Source organism: Verticillium dahliae, genomic scaffold, assembly GCF_000150675.1.
Source record: "Verticillium dahliae VdLs.17 supercont1.2 genomic scaffold, whole genome shotgun sequence".
NCBI classification, from domain to species: Eukaryota; Fungi; Ascomycota; class Sordariomycetes; order Glomerellales; family Plectosphaerellaceae; genus Verticillium; species Verticillium dahliae.
The window spans coordinates 1,183,520-1,208,044 of record NW_009276916.1 but is presented as its reverse complement, the minus strand read 5'-3'; the positions used below and the strand labels follow the sequence as shown (position 1 = coordinate 1,208,044).

Genomic DNA, 24,525 nt, shown 5'->3' with positions numbered 1-24,525 from the left:
GGCACAGGGGCCTTCCTTTCGCGCCCGAAAACCAGGTGACACTGTCGAGTCTCGAGTGACCCGAAGTAGAAAAACAATTCCTCAAAGAATCGAAGCTGCAACATCAATACAAGTAGGTACTTCGATATCGCATGTATGGACGGCAGACCCATGGGACTCTCTTTGAATGTTGTGGTCGGATGCAAATTGACGCGATTGCTCTACTACTGTTTTGTGTTACTGTACAATATGATACCAAGCGCAGCAAACCCCTCAAGGCCTCGCCCAGGCCGAGCCATCTTTTGTTTGCCAATCATGTGACAATCTCTTATGCGATGCCCTGTGCTCTGCCACACCGCGCTTCTTGCTCGCGACGCGCAAGCCATGCTGTCCCTCCGAGCCATCCGTCTAATACCACCATTATGCTTCCGAAACCCGAACTGACACGTGGTGAGTGGAGCTCTAATCGTCATCCGTGTAGCGAGGACCGCTCGCTGCGGGTGTCTCGGGCGCGCCGTATGCCGCTGGTGTGGGCGCGCTGTAGTAGCCCGCACCGGATGAGAAACCGCTGGCAGCGGGTGTGGGCGCAGCGGCCGCTGGGGTCGGAGCAGCATCCGCACCGCCCCAACCGCCGGCCCAGCCGCCGGGCGTTGGCGCGTTGACGGCTCCAGGTGTGGGGGCCGAGTAGGCGCCTGGTGTAGGGGCATTGAGTGCTCCGGGTGTGGGTGCGCTGAGGCCTGCACCGGGCGTGGGAGCATCGTAGGCGGCGGAAGCTGAGTAGCCGCCCCATGAATCACCTCCACTGGCAGCGGGCGTTGGCGCCGAGGCTCCTCCATAGGCGGGCGTCTTGGATCCGGAGCCCCAGGTATCAGCGCCGTAAGCTGGCGTCCTCGATCCAAGGCCGAACGCGTCGCCACCAGGGGCAGGCGTACGGGCACCAGATTGCCACGCCGGTGTTCGATTCCCGCTGCCATAGGCGGTACGGCTGCCATCACCTCCATAAGCTGTGCGTGAGCCATCCGCCCATGCAGGCGTGCGGGAACCCAGATCACCCGATCCACTCGACTTCCAAGCGGGGGTTCTACCACCGTGGTTCGCTGCGGGCGCTGTGTCTTTGTCAGTGACAAGTTCAACACCAGTGATGATGGGGGAAACTTACTCCTAGAGCCCCACGCCGGAGTACGCTCCGTGCCGGCCATGGGTGTGCGACCTCCCTGCCAGCCCGAGTCGCCGCCGCCGCGACCACCTCCGCTGCCGAAGCCGCCGCCCCTTCCACGGCCTCCGCGGCCACCAATGTCGATAACGGCTCCCGTGTTCTTGTCCTTGTAGCTGAGATGGTCTTTGGGCACACTGACGGTTTTGCTCTTGGTATGCAGCTCAACCCGTGCATGTGTTTCCGTAGTATCCTTGACGATACCCAGCAGGCCCTTGTAGCCGCCCTTCTTGATAATGACAGTCTGGCCAAGCGCGCGATCACGACCAAAGGACTTGGGAGGCGCCATTTTGCCATCAGAGCCAGCAGGAAGCCTCTTCATGGCAGGGTTCATCTGGTCCAGATTGGGGCCGCTGGGGACCACGCGCCCACCCTTGGCTGCGATCGTGGTGACGTTGCCTGCCCTGGTCACAAATACGCCGGCATTCTCCTTGTTGTCGTGGCTGTGCAGATAGATGTAAGATCGGTAGATGTGGATGATCTTGCCCTGTCTCTGCTGCCCACCCCATTCACGGACAACGTCGTCAAGGCGGATCTCTGAACCGTTTCTGTCGGCCGCAACAGCAATCTTTCTCTGAGGGAGTTTGTTGGTGATTTGCGACGGCACAACTTGACGGGCGTCGCCATTTTGGTCGAGGACAGCGACCGATTCGCGATCGACTTTAACGATGCATCCGACAGTCGTGGGATCCAGTTGAACAAGATCAAGCAGCGAGTACTGGCCGAGGGACCCCTGGCCGCCCATGTCGCTTGCCTCGCGTACATCCTTGCTGAAGACGGTGACTTCCATGTTGGTCTGATCGGTGACAAAGGTGACACGGTCGTCTTGAATCTTGACAACCATACCAACTTCATCCCGGAACCTGCTACCACCGATGACCTTGACATGGTCACCCTCCTTGAACCGCTTTCGCAAGCCTTTGGTGGGCACTTCGATGACTTGACCCGCCAAGACACCCTCGATAACCTCCAAGGTGACAATGTCACCAGAAACGGTGGTAGCTCGACCAACAACGCCCTTCTGCTCACCCTCGTACACCTCAATGACATCGCCGGGCAGGTATGTGACGTTGGTGTTGCTGTCCTTCAAGCTTGCAGCAAGCGCCTTCAGATCGAGGTTTTCCGTGCCGTCCTCGGCACCTGAGGCGAAACGGGTGACCTCCTCTAGAGTGGGGTTGACATCGGTAACAACCAGCTGCTGAATCTTGTATTCCTTCACCTGGAAGCCATTCTCGAAATCATCTCCCATGTAGGTCCAGATTTTGGTTTGAGGGTTGCCTTGGATGAACCGAGGGTGTCGCTTGCGAGCCTCAGCCTCGTTAAAGAGGCGCTGCGGAGGCCGGGGGCCGGGCATACCGACCGGACGCTTGCGTTTGCCATCAGCCGTAATCTGGGTGGCAGAGTCGTCCCGTACACCATAGTCCAGTCGGGGAATGAAACGAACACGAGCTTCGAGGCCGCTCTCGGTAACATCAACGACTTGACCCAGGTCGCCAGCGTGTTTCTGTGGCCTCTTGAGCCGAACCCACGCGCCTGGCTCTAGGGTTGCGGTCTTGGTGACGCGTAGAAGATCGGGACGGTCTTTGATCTCAACCAGAATCAGCTTGCTCCGGGGGTAGACGTTGAGCATGCCATCGAGTGCGGCCATAATATCGCCAGAACGCGCTGCCTCAACGTAAATGTAGCCCTTCATGACCGAGTTGGTGCCGCCACGCTCAAAGGCAGAGATGATGGCCATCTCCTCTTTTGTGCCCATGCGCTCTTGGATCCTCTTCTGAATAGAGAAGACAACCTCTCGCTCCTTTCCTTCCTTGCATCGCACGGCCCAAATGGTGGGATCGTCAACACTAGGCATCAGTAGACGCTTGGGAACCACGGTAGAGTCACCGAAGCCCTTGGCTGCGCGACGATTGCCGTAACGTTGGCGGAGGATCTCAGCTTGCTTCTCGGCGTCCATGCTCGACTCCAGCTCTCGCTGACGGTCAAGCTCGCGGTGCCTGCGATCATCATTGAGTCTTCCGGTGTCGACGACGTCGTCAGGATGTTCGTTGTCGATGAAGTCTCCTATCTCTTCGCCGTCTTTTTCGTCATCCTCGCCGTCTTCCTCATCGTCGACCTCGGCTTCGATATCGAAGAAAGCGGCGCGCCTGTCTCGGTGGCGCTTGCGACGATGACCCTACGAGATGCACATTAATATCACGCGCTGCGTGAACGACCTTGGCGCTCCAGAGGACATGCACGACCAGAGGCCAGGCCACAGAGGGTTCGTACCTGCTGAACATCATCCTCGTCATCCTCGTCATCTTCGTCATCCTCATCGTCATCGCCGGCCCTGCCCCGTGGCTGATCGTCTTCATCATCTTCGTCCTCTTCAGCCTCGTCGTCATTCACAGCACGACTTCCAGACTTGGCGGCAACCGGCGACTCCTCCTCTTCATCGTCGTGGGCAGGGCTGTGATCCCTTGCGTCGCTCCTCTGGTGATCAGCATCGCCGTTGGCATTCTCGTCATCAGAGACGTCGGCGGGGGCCGGGTTGAAAGCTTCGTCATCGTCGGAGTCATCGAACTGATTGTAGTTGGAAGCCATCTTTTGTTGGAAGGTGAGGCGATTGCCTCTGGCCAAAAGTAATGGGCTGCAATCAAGGCTCTGGCTGTACGGAAGGCGCGAGGGTTGGGAGAAACTCAAGTCGACTGCGCGCGCGTCCGCTCTTTGTCTCGGGGTGGACGCGGTATTTGTACGTTGGCAGTGGGAGTTTGCGCCCAAAGAAATCGGAGGGACGGAGAGTTGGGAGGATAAAGGCAGTCCAGTCGAGGTTCGCGACGTGACTTTTCGGTTGGTCGAAGCTGGGAACCCAGCTGGCCTTGAGTGCACGGACCGCTGGTTGAAGGTGCTCACCAGGGTACACCGAGTTATTCACCGGACACCGAACCCCACCTCTTCAATATCCCAAGTACCGAGGGTAGAGACCAATAACCGCCGGTTCGTTTGCTGAGGGTTGTTCTGTGAATGATGAGATCGACGTTATAATGTTATCAAATTCATTTAGGCCACTAAGTCTTTTGTGTTTTCTCAGTCCATTCAATTGGGCTCCTTTCGACGACCTATGACTGCTTCATCTTGGACCGAGTACGAAGTATCACTTGTGTCACAATGAAGGCAGTTGTTATAGAGTTTGTCACAGTATGCAATTGATCAGGAAATTTGCACAGGAAAGAGACTGACCACTGCAGAAACTTGAACAAATCCACACCACCGAGGTCCCAACCCCAACGCCATCGCAAGATGGTTTCCTCATCAAGATCGAAGCGGCAGGGGTGAACTTCGTGGACATCCTCTACGCCCAAGGCAAGCACCAGAACAACCGCTCACTCGTCCGTCCTCCGTTCACCCTCGGCCTGGAGCTTGCCGGAACCATCCTCTCGGCGCCCTCACGCTCAGTCTTCAAGCCTGGCGACAAGGTCTTCGCCGGCCACACGGGAGCATACAGCGAGGTCATCGCCCTCCCGTCGACTGCTGTCGTGCGCCGCATCCCTTCTTCGTGGGACGTCTCCGGCGCCGCCGGGATAGCCGCCACCCTTCCCGTTGCCTACGGAGCCTTCGCGAGGGCCGGTCTCCGGCCTGGACAGACTGTCCTCGTGCATGCTGCGGCAGGTGGTCTGGGCATCATGGCCGTCCAAGTTGCCAAGGCCATGGGCTGTCGCGTCATCGGAACGGCGGGTTCCGCAGACAAATGCGCCGTAGCGAGGAAATACGGTGCTGAGGCCTGCATCGACTACTCCGACGAAAAGGAATGGTGGAGGCGAGTGCTCGACCTGACTGGGGGCGAAGGCGTAGACGTTGTCTTTGACCCCGTCGGCCTGCTCAACTTGTCCTTGAAATGCACGGCGCATTTCGGAAAGCTTCTCATAGTCGGGTTTGCTGGCGGCGAGATTGAGAATGTCCCTGCGAACCGCCTGCTGTTAAAGCAGGCGTCTCTGATCGGATACGTAAGAACCCCTCCTTTTGTCGCCCATGAGAGTGGAGTGCTGACACGGAAAGCGTTTTGGTGAAACTTTGCGACGGTCACCGGAGGAGGACGAGGTGCTATGGAGCGGTCTGCAACCCTTGATCGACTCGGGCGCCGTCGTCCCTGTCGTGTATGATACCCGTTACAACGGACTCGACAGCGTCCCGCAGGCTCTTCAAGACATGATGGACAGGAAGGTGTGGGGCAAAGCCGTCATCACAGTGAAAGAAGTAGCCGAGGCCCGGCACGGACCAAGACTGTAACGAATACACATTTGAATAGCTGAACTCCGGCACAGCTGAGCCTCAGTCATGTGCCAGCGCCTGCTGTATATGACGTCTCCCGCCAATCTAACTCGTCTTCCCCACCCAACCTTTTATACTCATGACCGATCACTGTCCTCATCGTCATCTCATCATCCTAGCAAGGAACCGGCTTTTGAAGACATCAGTCCATGGATATTGTGAGCCTGCAAAAGCGATAATCCCCATCAGACATACCAAATACACGTGGAGGCAATGCTGGACCCAAACGCCGGGCTTCGCCATGCAAGTTCCACACGCAGTGGACCAAGGCCTTGCGAGCGTGGACCACAGTTCCATCTCGTAGGAGTGTCGCTGCGCGTGGTTGTTGTCATGAATCTCATGGCATCTTGACACCCCAAACCCCCCTCCCGGCAGTGACGCCCAGCCAGTCACCATATTCGCCGTTCGCCAGGTGGGGTACCCAGCCTAGGTTTCCAATCTCGTGGTCACATTGCCAGCTTGCCGATGGGTTGCGGTAGCTATCGGGCTGGCCAGCTCCGTTCATGGCTCCAGTCGAGTTAAGAAGGTCCCAGATCAGGACCTGGCAGTCATCCGCTCCCGAAGCCAGCGTGCCTCTTCTCAAGGGCGACCACTCCACACAGTTGACAGAGCCGCCGTGACCGCGGAGCTCTAGCAAAGCCTGGCCGGGCTGTCGGACGTCCAGAATACGGATGATGTTTGAGTCTTGCGCAAAGGTCGCGAGAAGGTGAGTATCGTGGGGTGACGTAGCAAGCCTCATCAAGGGCGGAGGGTTCGTCATGGTCTGCTGGGCCAGAGTAGGACTGATTCTTCCTCCATTGGCGTCTTGTAACAGTGTTAGCAATCTCGTCATCGGGCAGTTGTGAAGCCAGAAACAACATACCTCGTTCGTCCTTGGACGTGGGCTCGTAGATGATGGTACTGTGCTCGAGGCTGCGAAGATCAAACATGCGTACGCTGCCGTCTTGACCGCAGCTCACAAACACGTCAACACTATTGGCGCAGAAGCGTACGTCGTAGACCTCCTTGTCGTGCGCAATCAGCTGGGTCTTGGCCGTCAACGATGGAATATCCCAGATGGTGCAAGTCGTATCAATGCTGGAGGTGATGATCAAGCTCGGAGAAACGGTGTTCCAGTCCAGAGATGTCAGGGGCGCAGTATGGTCGGGGGTTTTTGAGTTGGACAGGAGAGCGAGCGGTGTTAATTTGGTGGCGGTCGTTTCCCGCTTATTGTTGATCGAGTTGCTTTGCTGCGTGGGCGCCGACTCGGAGGGCAGCGACCAGAGCCGGAGGTGGTCCCCTGACGTGGCAAGCAGGTCGGTAGACTGCTTCTGCGACGAAGGAGGCTCCCAGAGAAGTCGCGTGACGGGGTACGAATGTGTGGCCTCGGCGATCTTGGAGAACTCTAAGCTATGCTTTGCGCCGCCCGATTGCTGGCCATCGGATGGACTGGGCACCACATGGGTGTCAAGGATTTGGATCTGTCGAGTATCATGAGCTAGGGGTGAGCTTGCGTGTCTAGAGAAGGGAACGTACAAAGTTGTGGCCGTCCTCGAGGTAGCTGCCAACTGCGAGCTTGCCTGCGCTGTTCCCTTGAGGTGTCCACTTGCACCAATCAAAAGCATACAGTGCCCACGGCGCCAGGTAGTTGCTGGCACCAGGCTGCGCGTTCGCCAGGTCGTAGCCAGAAGTGCCCGGGACGCCATCTGACATGCTCGAATCCGCACGGGGCCGGATGTCAGCCAGACCCAGGGGGGTGTTCGACACGACCCTCTGGGACCCTGGTGCGTTGTATCTTCCATCGGAGGGAGACATGTACTGCGACGGCGTCGTGCCACCAGGCGTTGTCGGTGTGTAGGGCGAAAAGCTAGACGAGCCGTCGAAGCCCGCCGCAGGAGAAGAGCGAGAGTAGCTGTGCGACAAGCTGAGGGTCGGCGGTTTCGACGGCGCCGCGTACTCGGACTGCTGGGACTGCTGGTTGGGGCTCTGCAGCGTGGGGAGGCTGGGCGCAGTGTTGGCGCTCATGGGCGAGGGTCGCGAGCCGCTTCCCATGCCGCCGGGTTGCAAGACGTTGGGCACAGACGATGAGCTGTGGTATGAAGCAGTGCTGGGCGAGGCCTGGTCCAGCTTGATCTGGGGCCCCGAGGCGGAGGAGGGGTATTCGCGCGGCGAGGTGGGACCTGACTGAGCCATGCCTGCGGGGGGCATGTGCAATTCGTCGTGTTGCGAGCCGTACGTGCCAGTCCTTCGTGGAGGGCCGGGAGGATACTGCTGCTGTTGCTGCTGCTGATCCATGGCCGCGTCGCGAGCAGGGAGACGAAGGGTGAGGGCGAGTACACACAGACACACACGTCCTAGTAGTATGGTCGCCGTATGATGACGGTTTGGCCGACGATAAGGATCAGGGAGACTCGGTGGATGATGGAGAACGGGCGTCGCTGGTGTCAGCGTCAGCGTCAGCGTCAGCGTCAACGTCAACGTCAACGTCAACGTCGGCGCGAGACTTGTTGTGTCCGTACCTACCTTAGGGAGAGGGAGAGGTTGGCGATCAAGGTTGTGATTCTGAGGGGTTGGGTGGGCGGTTGCGACAGCAGGACCTGGCGGCTGGTGCTGAGGTGGATTCTGGCCAGGCTCAGGTTCAGGTTCAGGCTCAGGCTCTGGGCTCTGGGCTTGGGTTTTGCATTGGGATCAACTAACTCACTGAGGAGGGGGAGCATTCAGGGCACTGGCCAACTGCCACTAACCTGATTAGGTAAAACCACACCTCCAGAGACTCTGTCGAGGCTCTGAGCTCCAGGGGCCAACAGTGGGGACATGGCCCCTGGAAAGAAAGCTTCGGGAGCCAGCTCTCATCCCTTGGGTCAATGCCACCATGCGCGCGAGTTCGTGACATGTCCGACCCGATCACAAAGACGAATCGCAAATTTTGCTTGCAAAAATCATTTACCACAAGCTACACGAGATTTCGTTTCTACGTCATTGCTGATCCTACCAAAAAAAAGACGAAGGGACCTCCGTATGAGAAGACCGCCAAGGTGCATCAGCTCGCCAGAAGCTGAGCTTCCTGGCACGCGAGCTTATGTAAACACAGCGCATGTGGCCCAGGGAGCAAGCAGCCGCCCATCCTGTGACGTCGCGAGCTTGGAAGCTCACACGCTCACTCTCACATGCTCCTCCCCCGTGAACCAACCACATCCTCCAACACGGGTCATTTTGGCCCTCCGTGATGCGAGCCAGGCAGCCAGCAACTCTCCAGGTGAAGAAGACAGCTATCTACCTTCCACTTCTGACCCTTCGTATATCGATTTGACCCTTCTTTTCCAGCGTCAGAGTCCGAACAGCCAACGATTGTTGCCGGGTCAGCATGGATTGTCTACAGCTCTCTTGGCTTTAGAACAGATATCCACGAAATACCCATGCAATCCTGAACTCTGCGAATCTTGCTGTAGAACCCCAAACCGCTGCTTCCTTCGCCATGGCGCCTTCAAAATCCTCGTTTCTAGACCGGCTATCGTCGCCTCGTGGCAGCGCACCATTGTTGCCATTCCATGAGAAACGACGTAGATCTGATGATTACGATCTGGACAACCTATCGCCAAGACAAGACGACTCGATACTTTCTGAGGATCCCTACGCTGCCAAGGGAAGACTGTCCTTGCGGTCACCTTCTCCTGCAGATCCCGACCCATGGCATGAGAGGGCCAGCTCGACCGGCTCATCTTCCAAGCTCAAGCCCCATCATGCTTTCGATGGGCCACCGCCTCCCATAGCAGCGTCGATCGTCATCCCGCAACGTTTGGCGCCCGCATCACGCTCACGAGAACGGAGGCCCGGGAAAAGTGCCATGAAGAGCGCCGGCTCCAGCCGCCTAGGCCTTGGCAGTGTTCTCTTCGATGCCACGTCTCAAAGGCAGTCGGCCAACCCAGCAGACTCCACGTGGCGCGCCCTGCAGCGACGAGAACAGGCCATCGGGAAAGAGCTGCAGGACCTCCTCGATATGCAAGCCATGGGTCTCGTGGCTGGGAGCGAGACGGCGACCTCGTCGAACGCCAGCGACGTGGACGCCTTCAGCGACACGGGCAGCAGCACGCCGACTGCAACGTTCTACTCGACCGTCACCTCGAGGTCGCGCATGACGGCGTCCCTCGACCACCCAACGCGTGCGACGCCGCGAGGGGACGTCATCCCCATCCGCCAGCCCAAGGCCTCGAAGCCCCAGGGTCTGCGTGCCGCTCGCAACGGCCTGCGAAGATCCATGACGGCACTGGCCAATCTCAAGGCTGAAGAGGACGCCCATGTCGAGGCGGCTTTGTCCGATCGCAAGAAAGCTCTGGTGTATCTGCAGAGATTGACGAAGAAGCAAGAGGGCATCTCGCGGGAGCTGCACTCGCTCGCTGATGACGGCGAAGAGCCGTTGGCCAAGGAGCTGCGTGACCTAGGCGACCAGCATCAAGCGCTTGACCAGGAGATACGCGAAATGGAAGAGACGTTGGTGGGCATGCGGAATCGCCGTCGCTGGCTGGGACGAAAGATGGAAGACGTCAAGAACAGACGTGAGGCTGGCTTGAGCGGCTACCGAGGCGCGATGAAAGAGGTAGAGGGCGAAGTTTCTTCATTGATGCGCCGCCCCCCTATCGAACCCCTTGATCTTGAGGTGCTCATGACCGACGCGAGCGAGAGAGGCGACGAAGACATGGCGGGCCTTGCTAGTGGCGAAGAGTTTCTTCAGCTCATTCCGGAAAGACGCACACCAGCACTAGCCATGGAGTGGTGGCAGGGGGAGATTGTCATGTTGGAGGCCCGCAAGAACCAGATTGACAAGGACCGCGAGGCCCTCGAATCTGGGTTGGACTTGTGGAATGACTGCGCGACCCTTGTTGCCGGCTTTGAGGCGAAGTTACGAAAGCTTCTGAAGGGCGAAGCGACAGGCAAGGGCAAAGAGAAGGCTGCCTCGCCAGAGGAGGCCCTTCGACAACATGTTGCCGGGATGGCAGGGGTCATCGAACAACTCCAGGAGTATGTGAACATTGCGGAAACGAACAACTGGAACTTGCTCATATGCGCCGTCGGTGCCGAGCTAGAGGCCTTTGAAGAAGCCGAGAGGATGCTCCGGGATACTCTCGAGTCATCAGACGAGCCTACCCCAGCACCGGACAAGTTGCTTGTTGAGGACAACTTAGAAGAGCAAGGACCAGCGCATGGAGAAGCAGAAGGCAACGGTAGATCGAATCACGAGGCCGATGAGAGTGACAACGATGTCCCGTTGGACTTGTTGGTCGCGGGACGTGAGGAGCAAGACCATCAAGAGGGGGAGCGCACGAGCGGAAAGGGTCATCACCATGAAGGGGATGAAAGTGACAGTGGTGTTCCGCCTCCTGAATTTTTGGCAGAGCACGATCCTGACGACGGAGATTTTCATACTACAAGTCGATGAGCACAGGAGTTTGAGGTGTCTAGATTTGCCCCATTCAAGATGACTGCTGTGCTTAGGAATAATTCCAGGGCAGTTTCGACCTCGTTACCACAACCCAAGTCTAATTGTCTCAACACGTGCACCTGCAAAGCGAATGGTAGGCTTCAGTATCAAAGGTACTGCCTATGGGTAACCTCGGCTATGTGCCGTGGGTTTCGCCGTTTCGCCTATAACAAACCCGAGAGAGTGGAGCACGGGAAGGGGAAATCGTGAGGCATTAGGGTCCGGGATGGGGTTCCGATGTGTCGGGCCTGGAACAGCCCGGGATGCATTTTGCTTATATTCTCACTCTCGCAGAAGTATTCGTCTTGATACTGCCCTGTTCTCTAAATGATGCACAACTCCATTTATAACGCCAACACCTGAAGAGACCGAAACAGAGAGTGACGAGCATTGTCGGCCTTGGACAACATGCTGGCTTCGACAGACTCGAGCCAGATATCGGAGAGGGGATCTGAAGGACCAACAAATCCAAAGATGAACGATCAACTATTCCCAAGAGCCCGTGTCATTTCCTCCAAGGAATGAAGCCGGCTGGCTCGCCGTTGTGTGACCGAGCAAAAAGCCACCATGCCATTACCGAGACCTCTCGAACCAGCCGCTGGACCCAGCAATAGCGACCGACTGATCCATGACCCATTCACCGACACCGAGGTACTTGTCGATCCATTTCGAAACGTCCTTGTTTTCGCCAGCAGCTCTGTCGGTCTTGAAACTAGGCCTAGGAGTTCCCAAAGGGGCATGCGTCAGCCATCCAGCCGGTTTTCCAGCGATCATGTCGACCGCTGCTTGCAAGAATCGGAAGTGATGGCATTTGGACACTCACGTCAAGCCAGTGGAGCGCTTCATGCCGGCGAGGACCGTGGAAACTGCGAGACGAAACGGTCAGCGACAGGTTCGAAACGACCGCGGCAAGTAGAGCGACGCACTGAGAACGGCATCGACGGCGTAGTGTGTCAGACGCCCGAGCTTTGACCATAGTCCCAGTGTCAGCAGGTTGAGGAGCTATTGCGCAGGTTTAGATGCTGCTGGCAGGCGAGCACCGGGCTCGTTGGCGGGCGGTACATACAACCATTGTGTAAGTCTGTCGTGCCTCGTTCGGTTGGTGGTGGTGATGTCCTGATAGTTCGGAGCGCAGGCCTCGACGATGTCTCTGGCGTCTTCAGCTGTGGCGGTTTTTATCTCTTTGTTTTCGTGATGCTAACAAATGGCAGGTATTGGTATCAGGCGACGAGATGGTGGTGATGCAGATGCAGGGACCGATCAACAGCGCACGAGACACCACGACAACCAATGGGTCCACCAGCTCTCTCCAGGCTGCTCGACGGCCCGCCTGCCAAGATCAGAGGACCCCGCCGAAGCAGCGGTCAGGTCACGTGTTTTCCACCGATAAGCCATGGCCCGAGCTCCTTCACGGCGGGGCCTGACGATCCTATCGCACGAGATTGATTCGCTAGGCGATCCATTAGTTGGGGCCTTTGGCGCTTGCCGTTGTCGGGGAAGGCGGCGGGACGCTGCCTGTGCCTGAGACGGCCCTTTTGGTTTGTTGAGGGGACCTGATGCTGACAGACCGACATGTCTGTTTGGTCGGCTGGCTAGGCTTGAGCTCATTGAGGTGAGGCTTTAACAGCGAACGGAGCTCCGTGGGCAGGAAGGACAGAAGCAACGAAAGGACTCACGAAATCCCTCATCCGAGCCCCGGCCGTCTCCCAAGATCTGAAGCTGGAGCCTGACACCATTATTGAAGCATCGGAAAGGAAATCCTGTTGAGGGTCTGAGTCCAAGGACGGGGATCTCAGGATACCTACGGCGTTTCTGCATCCTGGAAGTGATCATCATTATTTTTTATTTTTCGCAGAGGTATCAGACCCGTCCCACCGCCCAAATCGTCGCACTGTCTGAGGTAACAGGCGCTGGGATACCTGCACTCGGTCAGGTCGCCCACCAGGCTTGCCAGGGTTCTTTTCAGTGGAGCTGACACTGAGTGGGGGCAGCTTCGCGTCTCAGTGGGGTACCAAAATAGCTGTAAGGACAGTGCGTGGGCTGCTCAGGCGCGGGGCTCGGCCGTGGTCGCAGTAGCAGCACCAAGGCAAAACACCAATTGAGGAGGGGCAACTGCACCACCGACGCAGCTTCCCTCTCCATTGGGTGCTTTTTTTTCTGGCTGGTCTGCTTCCATATCGCCCAAAAAGCCTCCCTGGCTTGCTTTCTCCGACCCCTTCATCTCTCCTACAAAATCCCATCTTACCTTATTTCCCTCATCTTTTTAACCATCTTCTCGTTCGACTGGTATTTTAACTCGTCTACGAGCTTCACACCTGGAACACCTTTGTGTTCTTTTTACCCCTCCTCTCCTCATCGAACGGCCGTGCCGCTCTGGAAAAGAAACAGACACACCCCTCCACCGCCCACCTCAACAGCAGCACCACCCTCACAATGGCTGCCACCGCTAAGGACCATCTCGATGTCGGCGGCAAGATTGCCTGGTTGGCCAACCTCGACACGGCGTTCACCCCCGAGAAGAACTACCGTCGCTCTTCCATCATCTGCACCATTGGCCCCAAGACCAACTCTGTTGAGGCCATCAACAAGCTCCGCAAGGCTGGTCTCAACGTCGTCCGCATGAACTTCTCTGTATGTGCCGGCATGCCCTGCCCTCAAGAAACGAGCGCTTCAGCTAACAACTCCATCTCAGCACGGCAGCTACGAGTACCACCAGTCCGTCATTGACAATGCCCGCGCCGCCGAGAAGGCCCAGCCCGGCCGCCAGGTCGCCATCGCCCTCGACACCAAGGGCCCCGAGATCCGTACCGGTAACACCAAGAACGACGAGGATATCCCCCTTGCCGCCGGCACCATCCTCAACATCACCACAGATGAGCAGTACGCCACTGCGTGCGACACCAAGAACATGTACGTCCTTATCATCCACTCTGCTGCCAGAACAGCTTCTGACCCTCACTCCCAGGTATGTCGACTACAAGAACATCACCAAGGTCATCGAGCCTGGCCGTATCATCTATGTCGATGACGGTGTCCTTGCCTTCGACGTTCTCTCCATCAAGGACGACAAGACTGTCGAGGTCAAGGCCCGCAACAACGGCTTCATCTCTTCCAAGAAGGGCGTCAACCTGCCTAACACCGATGTCGATCTTCCCGCTCTGTCCGAGAAGGACAAGAACGACCTGAAGTTCGGCGTCAAGAACAACGTCGACATGGTCTTTGCCTCCTTCATCCGCCGCGGCCAGGACATCAAGGACATTCGCGACATTCTTGGCGAGGAGGGCAAGCACATTCAGATCATTGCCAAGATCGAGAACCGCCAGGGTCTCAACAACTTCCCCGAGATTCTCGCCGAGACCGACGGTGTCATGGTTGCCCGTGGCGATCTCGGCATTGAGATTCCCGCCGCTGAGGTTTTCGCTGCCCAGAAGAAGCTGATTGCCATGTGCAACCAGGCCGGCAAGCCCGTCATCTGCGCCACCCAGATGCTCGAGTCTATGATCAAGAACCCCCGTCCCACCCGTGCTGAAATCAGCGACGTCGGCAACGCCGTGACCGATGGCGCCGACTGTGTAATGCTGTCTGGTGAGACCGCCAAGGGTGCCTACCCCAACGAGGCTGTCAGCGAGATGCACGAGGCCTGCCTCAAGGCGGAGAACACGATTCCCTACGTTTCGCACTTTGAAGAGATTTGCACTCTGGTTCGTCGTCCCGTCAGCGTTGTCGAGTCCTGCGCCATGGCCGCTGTCCGCGCCTCTCTCGACCTCAACGCCGGTGCCATCATCGTCCTCTCCACCTCGGGTGACTCTGCGCGCCTCATCTCCAAGTACCGTCCCGTGTGCCCCATTCTCATGGTCACCAGGAACGCCTCTTCCTCCCGCTACAGCCACTTGTACCGTGGTGTCTACCCCTTCCTGTTCCCCGAGTCCAAGCCCGACTTCAACAAGGTCAACTGGCAGGAGGATGTTGACCGCCGTATCAAGTGGGGCATCAACCACGCCATCGACCTCAACGTCCTCGGCCAAGGCGAGACCGTCGTTGTCGTTCAGGGCTGGAAGGGTGGCCAGGGCAACACCAACACCCTGCGTATTGTCAAGGCTGACCCCGAGCACCTTGGCCTCGGCGAGTTGTAAGTGGCGAGAGAAATGCTGGTCATGGCTGGGGGTAATAGGAGTGAATAATGAAGCTTTGAGGATATCCCTTCATCGGTAGACTTCGGAGATTGCCGCCCTGCTTTTCAGGCTCACCTTCAATAACGAATTACTGTTTATTCTTGTTACATTCGGAACTGATGATAACTCTGCTTTTGCTGATCTTGTGGTGCTGATTACCTAGCTCTCATGCGTGATCCGCGTAGCATCATGCTACCCGAGGCGCGCGGTTGCCGCTTGTAAGACATCGATATATTATTAGACGCCAGGATCATGTTTCGCCGAGATCAAACGTGTACAAAACATTGAAGTATAGAGTAGCCAAGCATGGTCTATATCTGCGGCCATGCCCAGCGCATGACTGGGGTCATCGCACCCTTATTTGAACGGGTCAGTGACACAGCACACCTCCATTGACGTAATCGGTAACAAGGGTCCGCCAAAACTGTCTGTCAAGGGAGACAGAAGGCATGGGTTTCGCGGGCTGATTGATTGAACATGTCAATTGACCTCAACTATCGATAACTCAGTCAACCTCTAGCTGATGGCCAGCGATATTGGGTCAAGCAGAGGAAGAGCGGACTTCCACAGCTTGGACAACAGCAATTCTTCCATACATGATTTGATTACGGGTTTCGAAACACTGAAGCTTCCGATTTGGATCTCGTCAGTGGCCAGAGTTGACTCGCGGGGTGATGAGCCGTCTGCGTGGGATGGTGGGAATATAATGAGATTTGCCCTTGGCGCGCGGGGCGTCCAGGCTGATAAATACTCCGAAGCAAGACTCGACAACGAGCCAAGACCCCTTAGAACGGAGGCGTTGAGGTCCATGCTCTCGATACGGAAGGAGAAGCCTTGATTCTGGTAGCCACTTTGGCATCATCGGACCTGGACCCTGGCTTACCCCAGGTTTCTTGCAGACAGGCATCACGAGATAGCGTCGCATCGGGAGATGATCACCAGGAAATTTATAACAGTGCAGAACGGTACTTGGGATTTGACGTGCGGTGGTCAGCATCTGAGCGACTTTACCCGGGCTGGGGGATGGGGGTGGCCCTGGTTCGCGGGATTCGAGATGTAACCAAGACTTCCTAATACGGAGAACGGAGGGTAGCAATCAAGGCCATGAGAGACTCTGAAATCCAGCTGTAAATAAGATAGAGTTGCCTCCGATCGAAGAGGTAGATCGAACCAAACTTTGTAAATCAAATCATCCACTATCAACATCCTCATCTTCTCACCACAAGTCCCAGGCACCGTCATCATGAAGGCCGCTACAGCTCTCTTGTCCCTGGCGCACCTCGCTTCGGCGCACTGTATGTAGCGATGGATCAGAACCCCTGAAGATCTTCTGACTTTGCTACAGACACTTTCCGGACGGTTGAGTTCGATGGGCAGCCTACTTCGGAGTGGGGGATCATCCGCAAGACAGCCAACTTCGAGACGGCAGGCCCTATCGAGGATGTCACCAGCGAGCAGTTGACATGTTACGAGCTGAACCCCGGCAGCCACGGTGCTGGAGTTCTTGATGTACAAGCCGGTGCTGCTGTCTGTAAGTCGAGGACATACGTGACGTGAGCGAACCAGGCCAACCTGACAGGACCCAGCCTTCACCTCCTCTCCCGCCATCTTCCACCCCGGCCCGTCCCTGGCCTACCTGGCAAAGGTTCCTGCCGGCACGTCAGTGTCCGACTGGGACGGCAAGGGCGCAGTATGGTTCAAGATTTGGCAAGACGAGGCCATCATCACTTCGTCAGGCATCAGCTGGCCCAGCCTGCGTAATTCCTCTCCCTCAAACCCCTCGGTCCCCAGACTCTCTGTTTACTGAACAATGTGCAGAATCACCTACGATCGACTTTGACCTCCCGGAGTGCCTCGAAAACGGCGAATACCTCCTCCGTGTAGAACACATTGGCCTCCACACGACGCTGGAGCCGCAGTTCTACCTCAGCTGCGCCCAGATCAACGTGTCTGGCGGATCGGGATCATACTCGCCGGCTGGGCTGCTGAGCTTCCCTGGAGCCTACAGCATGAATGACTCTGGGCTCAAGGCGAACCTTTACTGGCCGATTCCGACGGAGTACATGTGAGTTCTAGGCAGTGGATCATTGTGTCTATACGTGCTGACTTATATGGGTGAAGTGCCCCTGGCGGTCCTGTTGGTTCTTGTTGAGAAGACGAAGGCTGTTGCACCTCGTCAGCTAACTGCTCGTACTGTAAGATAAGGTAGGTTGACACATCAGACGTGCCATGATCTGAACTATGAGTGAGGCCATTGCAATGATGTGGCTAGCCTACTAGTCTAGTATAACTACAGTAGCAATACACTACGTCGGGGCCATAGCTGCAGACCGTTTCGTACGATACCAAGTTGTGAGCAATAGCTAAACGCCTGGCATGCTCAGACGTCGTCTCTGATGATAGCCAATGCTGTAGTGAACCCGAACCGTACTTGGCACGACCGTGTCAGTGGTCACCTACCCGCTCAGAAGATCTCCTTATCCATGTCTTCCGAAGTCTCGCCGGCGCGTTTACGAGCTCTCAAGTCCAACCATGAAGCCATCTTCGAAACCTTCTGCCTGAGCTCCGGCATGGAAGGTCGATACTTCAACTCTGCCGCCTTCCTGACCGGCGACATGACGGGCACCGACGCTTTGGACCGCACCCTGCGGACCTTTTCAGTTTTCTCCCCGTAGACGTGATCTTCGTCATCGAGAAAGTTCGGAAGCTCGAGGCTTGGCGGCCCTTCTTTGGACCATTCAGGCCTCGCCTTCTGGGCGTCGACATGTTCCAGCGCCCGGCTCCTCTGCCGCAGCCCCTCCCGCGACGCCATGGCCCTCAGTCCCGCCCGCGACGACCTCCGCCTCAGCCGCGACACGAGACCTTGGACTCTGCGCTCAAGCGTCTCAATGTCGGCTGCCACGGAGGCCTTGCGCTCGCGCACCTTGGACGCGAGCACGCCGAAGCGCGCGGCGCGGCGCACCGAGGCGGTGGAACGGGAGTCGTGACTCGTCGTCGGCGTGTCGAGGAAGGTGACGCCGCGGGACGAGACGTGCGGGGCCGGAAGCATGATGGGGCCCGGCGGGACGCGCGGCGGCGGGGGCATGTCGGCGTCGTGGTTGTCGTGGTGGACGCGCCCGGTTGCGATGTCCTGGCGGGAGGACTGGCCGGGGAGGCGCGGCCAGAGCGGGGAGGGGGTGACGCGGTAGGCGTGGTGCTTGAGGAGGTCGGGGGTTGTGGCGGTCGGGGGCTGTGGGAAGATGTTGTGGACGAGGGTGTGGGTGAAGGTGTTGCTGAAGCCGCAGATGCGGATCGAGTCGACGAGACCTGCGAGGTCAAGGAGGGGGTTGCAGACGGAGAAGGCGGTGTCGGGACAGTAGGGGATGCGGACTAGGATCTGTTTAGATCAGGCCTGAGGGAGATGATGGACGTTTACTCACAGCAGGGATCGAGCCCAGTAATGTGATCAATGACCGTGGGTCGGCAACCATAGAACCGGCGGCAAAGCAGCACAAAGCTGGACATTGTCGACTCATCCTGGCGCCTCAACTGGACGTCGACAAACATCTGGATGAGGGTATCGAGGTTCATGTTGCCAGCGCGCAGCTTGTAGGCTTGGCGGTCAGGACCGAAGCCGAGACGGGTCATGTCGATCTCAAGAATTATGTGACGCATGAAGCGGCCATACCTTCGATACCAGTGAGTGGCCAGCGGGTTGAAGTAAGTGTTGACAAAGGGCGAAAAGGTAATATGGAAACGCTCAGTCATGAGGACAGTTAGCATCATGTCGGCGAAGAAGAGAAAGGAGACGCGCAGATAGGGGCCCAGCGCTTGGAGCATGCTCGACAGAGAGCTGAAGTCCTCGGCCTGCTAGGCGTCGGCACATGCTGTTCTGTGGGAGAGGCAGATGGGAGTCGGCTCAGCTTTTGCGTGGCTGGCGATGAGGTGCCGACAAATTCGGTAGCGAATAGTATCGGGAAGGCCGAGATAGCTGAGGCGAGGGTGATACCACGGCTGACGTTCGTGCTGGCCGAGAAAGGCGCAGAGGCAGGCTGAAAAGAGATCCTCGGTGTTTGCAGGTCTTTCTTCGCGACGATGCTTGTGATATACGATATCAACCACGCGATCCCATGGGGGAAGGTCGTCTCGGGGCTCGCTCGAGGAGTCTGCTCGACCGAGAGCGGGCCTCTCTATGAGAGTCTGAACAATCTTGGGGGCTAGAGATCCCGGAAAGGGGTGTGGAAGAGGCGTTGAAATAGCAATTTGCGCGATCGAAAGCTTCTTCTGTAATCGCGGTCGAGGGGGTGAAGTTGAAGATGTCACCTGCTCACAGACTGTAGCTGAGTCAGGTCTTGGAAGCACGGGTCTGTTCCAAGATAGCGGGTGTTTTTCCGACATGCTCGATAGAGATCTTTCAGCCATCTTGACTGCGTGCCTGTTTCGAGCAAAGGCTTCTCCCGGGCTTCAGAGCTCTGGCTGTGTGGTACAATGGCTGATGCTGAGGAAGACTTGCAGAGATGGGAAACAGCCGCAGGATGGGAAAGTAGCAACAGACGCGAATAATCAACAAGGAAGGCGCGTCGTTGATGTGTCAGGGCACAGTGAATGAGTGAGGTCTAGTAAGGTATATGAGCGTAGACAGTCATGACAACGAGCCCCTGACCTCAGGCAACCGGGTGAATTCACAATGAGAAGTGCCGCGCCGTCCAGTTGCATCGGGCAGAGATCGAGCCACTTCAAAGATGAATAAAAAGAATGAGAGAGAGTATTTGGCCTGCTCAAGTCTGTACACTACCTAGGTAGGTATACTAAGGTACCTATCTCGGATCTTCGTGCTTCTGATGAGGGTCTGAGGCCGGGTATGTGGGGCCGTGCCGTGGCCGTGGCCGTGGCCGTGACAGCAGGCCCCCGAGCAGTGGACCCCGAGCAGTGGACCCCGAGCCGGAGGAGGAGAGTCTGTCGCAGCTGAGTTGATCCTGCCTTACCTGACAGAAGGTACCTCTGTACTTGTCTCGATAACACTCAATTATGAAAAATTTTGCTGTCTATTTCCTCAAACCCACCCTTCAATCCCACCATCTCGGCGACTGCAACAGATTTGGCCAAAATGTGTGTCTCACACCTGTCAGCTTCGTCGAGGGTCGACATTGCCGTCAAGGGCACAAGGACGAAAGCACTTCCCATAAAAGGTTTCCCTTTTCTGACCAATTTGTCACCTCTTGCGATTCTGAGCTCAGGAAGTAGCAGGTGTAAGGTCGGAAAACACTGCATCTTTGAGTGCACGAGGCTGACAAATATATACCTCCCTAGTCCTACAAAAACCCTTGACGAAGACGTGAACAAGACAGCAAAACGAAAGATTCCCAAGAGGGCCGAGATGCGAGAAACCACACTTGTTTCTCCCTGAGACCAGCCAGAATCCGATGCTCTGATGCTCTGGTCTACTCCTTTACAACCGAAAGGTCACGCATGTACTATGTGCCAGACAAACGCCGTTTCGTAGCTCGTCGCCACTGTCGTACCGGCGGAGATCACCACCTCGTATTGCGCAGCGGCGACTGATCTGTTGCGGAAGGATACAATTCTACCAGGCCATCATGCCCTGCCCACAGGAACGATGGACGGGCCACTGAACCAGTAGTCGCTTGAATCCGAATCTCGGACCATCCCCTACGCACCGGCTGTTCGGCACCATGGCCAGGCCTCGACCCCTCACCCCATCCCTGTTTTCGGCGGACTTTTAACCTTAACCCCGCTGCCAAAACCTGGGGTTGAAGTCGCGTCCTGTGAACCTGCTTGCGCTTCGCCTTGGAGACCAAACAGGTCACTCGAGTTTCGCTCGTCAATCGGATCAGTTCGCTTCGGCTCATTGAATGGTAGCCATGGTGGGTCGGTCTGAAGAGGCTCAACTGCGGAAAGCGAACGACATCTTCGAGCCTGGAAGCGGGCCCCTTGTCGTGTACGCCCTTCATTGGGGTCATTCCCCAAGATGAACAGCGCCTTTCACCTGCAGTGCAGCCTGCAGGGCTTGTTCCCAAGCGAAAGGGGGACGGAATTGGGGCCAAGCTGGCCTGGGACGGGGGGTCGGCGCATGCACACACCGATGCCAACCATGTTTCGTCCCTCTACACCCTGGTTTGTCTGCCCCTGGCCTGCTCAGCGACCTATCAACATCCCCTCATGTGTCACTCGCGTGGTGTCGGTCATTTTAGTCCATCGGCCGAGTGGCCGATCCTTCGGGAGTGTCCCGTTACGATGCTGGCTGAAAGTTCCGTTAAATGGACCAACGGCACGCCACCACCGAACACAAAAAACGTGGAGGAAATGATCCAGAACATTTGCTTCACTGCTTTATTCCCCATGTCGCTTTTGTCTGTTCTGCTCCTGGCGCATGGTTTGAACGGCATCTTTCCTCAAGCATTGTGACGAACGTTTCCATTGATTGCATTTGTTCACCTAACACCGATTGGCATTTTGACGAATTACTTCAACCCCCCATACTCTTCCGCTCGGATTGGCTTCTGTCGTCTGCTAGCACTGCCCCGCGCAACGCCTGCCGAGGCTCGTTGAAAACAACGAACATCCACTTTTGCGACACTCCTGTCCCTAGGACTGCAGGACGACAGATCTGCCTGTGAGTTGCATGTCGTTGTTTGCATGTCTTTGGTTGCATGTCTTTGGCCGCATGCCACTTCGCTATGGACCCCAGGCTCAGAGGCCAGAGTGGCAGGTGGTTCACTTGTGATTTGTGCTGAAACCATCCAGATACCTCGCTGAGGCCCCTGGAACCCCTGAAGCCCCCGCCCATGGCGTCCGGCGCCCCCTCAAGCGCGATGCCACCACCGGAATACGACCAGCAGCCAGTCTCTGGCCCTGAGCTGTCTGGCGACGACAAAACGCTGCCAGGCTCTAATGACACAGATGACAGGCCTCATACAGCAGACAGCAAATCAATCGAAAATCAGGAGACAACGCAGAGGGAGGTTTACGAGAATGACACAGCCCTGGCTCTCGTGCCCAGTTACAGTCGCAGCCACGTCGCAGAAGATCCGGAAAAGGGCCCAGGCAAAGTTGAGGATGTCGAAGAGACAGACCCAAATGTTGTCTTCTGGGATGGCGACGATGACCCTGAGAATCCATACAATTGGCCTACATGGCGCAAGATTGTCAACTGTGCTCTCATCAGCTTGTTGACCTTCATCACACCCCTAGCTTCCTGTGGGTTCTCTTGTCGCGCACTCTGTGTATCTGAAGCTCATCATAATGTGTAGCAATTTTCGCCCCTGGCGTGCCAGACCTGATGCGCGAGTTCGGCAGCAGCAGTCCATTGCTGGCGTCTTTCGTCGTTTCCGGTATGTCGCTCGTTGCCTCGCGTTTCACAGGTTGCTGTACTGACAGCTGCCAGTCTACGTTCTCGGTTTCGCCGCGGGTCCCTTGCTGTGTGCGCCGCTGAGTGAAATCTATGGCCGCACTATAGTCTATCATGTCTTCAATGTGGGATTCTTCTGCTTCAACATTGGCTGCGCCTTGGCCCCATCGCTGAGCTCGCTCATTGTCTTCCGCTTCTTCGCCGGCCTCTTTGGCGCTGCTCCGATGACCAACGGCGGCGGTACCATCGCCGACATGATCCGTCAGGAGAAGCGCGGCGCGGCCATGGCTTCATTTGCCATTGGGCCTCTCCTCGGGCCGATCCTTGGCCCTGTCGCCGGCGGATACATGTCCCAGGACATCGGCTGGCGCTGGGCCTTTTGGCTCGTGGCGATTCTCAGTGGGGTCATCAGCATTGTCATGGTTTTGTTTCTACGAGAAACATATGCCATCATACTCCTCCAGCGCAAGGTCGATAAAATGCGTAAGGAAACGGGCAACCAGGCATTGCGGTCCAAGCTCGACAGTGGACTGTCGCCCACCGACTACTTCAAACGAGGCATCTACCGGCCTCTGAAGCTGCTTACCATCTCGCCCATCTCCATCGTCTGGTAAGTCCCACACACAGCCTTCCCATCGTACAACCGCTGACAGTCCAGTGCTCTGTATACCGCCATTGGTTACGGCTATCTCTACATCCTCTTCACCTCCTTCACCACAGTTTTCATGCAGTACTATGGCTTTACTGCCGGAACCTCAGGCCTCTCTTTCCTCGGCATGGGCGTTGGCTCCATGTTCGGTCTTGTCTTCTTCTCTGTCTACTCCGACCGCTACCTCAAGTCCAGGGCGGCCCGCGCCGACGCCGCCGCCGATGCCGCCAACCGCCCCCGCGAGGGCATGAAGCCGGAGTATCGCCTCGTCACCCTCCCCTGGGGCGCCATTCTCCTGACCATCGGCCTCTTCTGGTACGGCTGGTCCGCCGACGAGGGCCGCACGCACTGGATCGTGCCCATCCTCGGCACTGCCGTCGCCGGCTTCGGCAACCTCCTCATCTTCATGTCACTGCAGCTCTACCTCGTCGACGCCTTCTCCGTGTACGCCGCCAGCGCGCTAGCGGCCAACACGGTGGCTAGGTCGCTGGCCGGTGCATTTCTGCCGCTGGCGGGACTACCGATGTATGAGGCGCTCGGGATCGGGTGGGGGAACACCGTCTTGGGCATCATCTCGGCGGTCATGATCCCGGTGGCATATGCCATTATCAGGTATGGGCAGCACTTGAGGCAGCGATTTGAGGTGAAGAATCTGTGAGGGAAAGCTTTGAGCAGGAGAGACTGACTCATGGGCATGTACGTATAAATGGTGCAATAGAACGTATACATGTTGGCACGATGATGAGCGGCAGGTGCCGTTGATGTTGAGCGGAGGGGTTCGCACCTGCACAATTCTTTCTGCATTCAAGCAGTGGTTCTCTCCGTCGTCGATGGTACCTTATGTTTCGGTCCGACCTTACCTGCCTTCTAGCTTGTCATCCAGCTGGCTTCTTGCCGTTTTGTGAATGTCCAGTCACCGGTCTGTACCTGGTCATCGCTCTCGGGGGCAGGCGTATCTTATCTGCAGATGCAATGAAAGCTAAAGATGGCCAGGTACCTCCTCTTGATCCGGGAAGGAAAGACGCTGGCTGCTTCTGCTATTCAGTCAGGAACATCCAGCGATTGCTGGCTCTGTAAATGCACCATATATCTTCTGTCAGGGGACTGTCTCTTGTTTCTTCTTCTCTTCTCCTCTCTCTTCAACGCGAGTTCATCAATATGGCGTAAGTACCATTCCATCCATTCCAGCTTCATCTGAAAACGAATGCTAATGAGAAACATCAATCCAGATCGTCTAATTTCATCACCATCTCGCTCAACCCTGGCTTTCTTGCCGCGCCGGCTGGCCCCCGAGCAGAACCGCCTCCCCTCCTCCCCTCCTCCTCCGACGCCCATCAGCCCCCGCGGGCCTCTCAAGCCCGGCGCAACTGTAACGTAGAGCTGGGTTGGACGCGTTGC

The 24,525-nt window shown here is 57.0% G+C and overlaps 9 protein-coding genes across 9 annotated transcripts; 5 read left to right on the top strand and 4 right to left on the bottom strand.

The window, feature by feature from the left end:
* Positions 1–441: 441 nt before the first annotated feature.
* On the bottom strand, positions 442–3,778 carry VDAG_01211 (transcription elongation factor SPT5; the record flags this gene model as incomplete). Its single annotated transcript, XM_009650097.1, has 3 exons — positions 442–1,085; positions 1,139–3,368; positions 3,464–3,778. 3 exons carry the CDS (start codon positions 3,776–3,778, stop codon positions 442–444), a joined length of 3,189 nt encoding a protein of 1,062 aa, XP_009648392.1.
* A 564-nt stretch (positions 3,779–4,342) lies between these two features.
* VDAG_01210 (quinone oxidoreductase) lies at positions 4,343–5,461 on the top strand (the record flags this gene model as incomplete). The annotated part of the gene is made up of 3 exons (XM_009650096.1): positions 4,343–4,372; positions 4,423–5,178; positions 5,231–5,461. 3 exons carry the CDS (start codon positions 4,343–4,345, stop codon positions 5,459–5,461), a joined length of 1,017 nt encoding a protein of 338 aa, XP_009648391.1.
* Positions 5,462–5,618: 157 nt separating this feature from the next.
* VDAG_01209 (WD repeat-containing protein) lies at positions 5,619–7,777 on the bottom strand (the record flags this gene model as incomplete). Its single annotated transcript, XM_009650095.1, has 4 exons — positions 5,619–5,633; positions 5,925–6,307; positions 6,366–6,963; positions 7,019–7,777. 4 exons carry the CDS (start codon positions 7,775–7,777, stop codon positions 5,619–5,621), a joined length of 1,755 nt encoding a protein of 584 aa, XP_009648390.1.
* A 1,180-nt stretch (positions 7,778–8,957) lies between these two features.
* Positions 8,958–10,916, top strand: VDAG_01208 (uncharacterized protein; the record flags this gene model as incomplete). The annotated part of the gene is made up of 1 exon (XM_009650094.1): positions 8,958–10,916. The coding sequence occupies one exon, from the start codon at positions 8,958–8,960 to the stop codon at positions 10,914–10,916; it is 1,959 nt and encodes a 652-aa protein (XP_009648389.1).
* On the bottom strand, positions 10,917–12,184 carry VDAG_01207 (uncharacterized protein). The gene is made up of 4 exons (XM_009650093.1): positions 12,025–12,184; positions 11,885–11,960; positions 11,782–11,824; positions 10,917–11,676 (listed from the first exon to the last, which is right to left on the bottom strand). The coding sequence occupies exons 1-4, from the start codon at positions 12,028–12,030 to the stop codon at positions 11,532–11,534; spliced, it is 270 nt and encodes an 89-aa protein (XP_009648388.1). The 5' UTR covers positions 12,031–12,184; the 3' UTR covers positions 10,917–11,531.
* Positions 12,185–13,253: 1,069 nt separating this feature from the next.
* On the top strand, positions 13,254–15,234 carry VDAG_01206 (pyruvate kinase). Its single transcript, XM_009650092.1, has 3 exons — positions 13,254–13,589; positions 13,651–13,868; positions 13,924–15,234. The coding sequence occupies exons 1-3, from the start codon at positions 13,392–13,394 to the stop codon at positions 15,089–15,091; spliced, it is 1,584 nt and encodes a 527-aa protein (XP_009648387.1). The 5' UTR covers positions 13,254–13,391; the 3' UTR covers positions 15,092–15,234.
* A 1,139-nt stretch (positions 15,235–16,373) lies between these two features.
* VDAG_01205 (endoglucanase II) lies at positions 16,374–17,282 on the top strand (the record flags this gene model as incomplete). The annotated part of the gene is made up of 5 exons (XM_009650091.1): positions 16,374–16,425; positions 16,476–16,661; positions 16,717–16,887; positions 16,949–17,195; positions 17,252–17,282. 5 exons carry the CDS (start codon positions 16,374–16,376, stop codon positions 17,280–17,282), a joined length of 687 nt encoding a protein of 228 aa, XP_009648386.1.
* A 312-nt stretch (positions 17,283–17,594) lies between these two features.
* Positions 17,595–18,877, bottom strand: VDAG_01204 (uncharacterized protein; the record flags this gene model as incomplete). Its single annotated transcript, XM_009650090.1, has 2 exons — positions 17,595–18,499; positions 18,550–18,877. 2 exons carry the CDS (start codon positions 18,875–18,877, stop codon positions 17,595–17,597), a joined length of 1,233 nt encoding a protein of 410 aa, XP_009648385.1.
* Positions 18,878–21,469: 2,592 nt separating this feature from the next.
* VDAG_01203 (benomyl/methotrexate resistance protein) lies at positions 21,470–23,785 on the top strand (the record flags this gene model as incomplete). Its single annotated transcript, XM_009650089.1, has 4 exons — positions 21,470–21,503; positions 21,875–22,327; positions 22,515–23,088; positions 23,137–23,785. 4 exons carry the CDS (start codon positions 21,470–21,472, stop codon positions 23,783–23,785), a joined length of 1,710 nt encoding a protein of 569 aa, XP_009648384.1.
* Between the last annotated feature and the right edge of the window lie 740 nt (positions 23,786–24,525).

Coding starts and splice junctions, on each gene's coding strand:
- VDAG_01207 (XM_009650093.1), bottom strand. Junction 11,825..11,884: donor CGCCGTCGATGCCGTTCTCA/GTGCGTCGCTCT, acceptor TTCGTCTCGCAG/TTTCCACGGTCCTCGCCGGC. Junction 11,677..11,781: donor AAGCGCTCCACTGGCTTGAC/GTGAGTGTCCAA, acceptor GGGAACTCCTAG/GCCTAGTTTCAAGACCGACA.
- VDAG_01206 (XM_009650092.1), top strand. CDS start 13,392: ATGGCTGCCACCGCTAAGGACCATCTCGATGTCGGCGGCAAGATTGCC. Junction 13,590..13,650: donor TCGTCCGCATGAACTTCTCT/GTATGTGCCGGC, acceptor ACTCCATCTCAG/CACGGCAGCTACGAGTACCA. Junction 13,869..13,923: donor GCGTGCGACACCAAGAACAT/GTACGTCCTTAT, acceptor CCTCACTCCCAG/GTATGTCGACTACAAGAACA.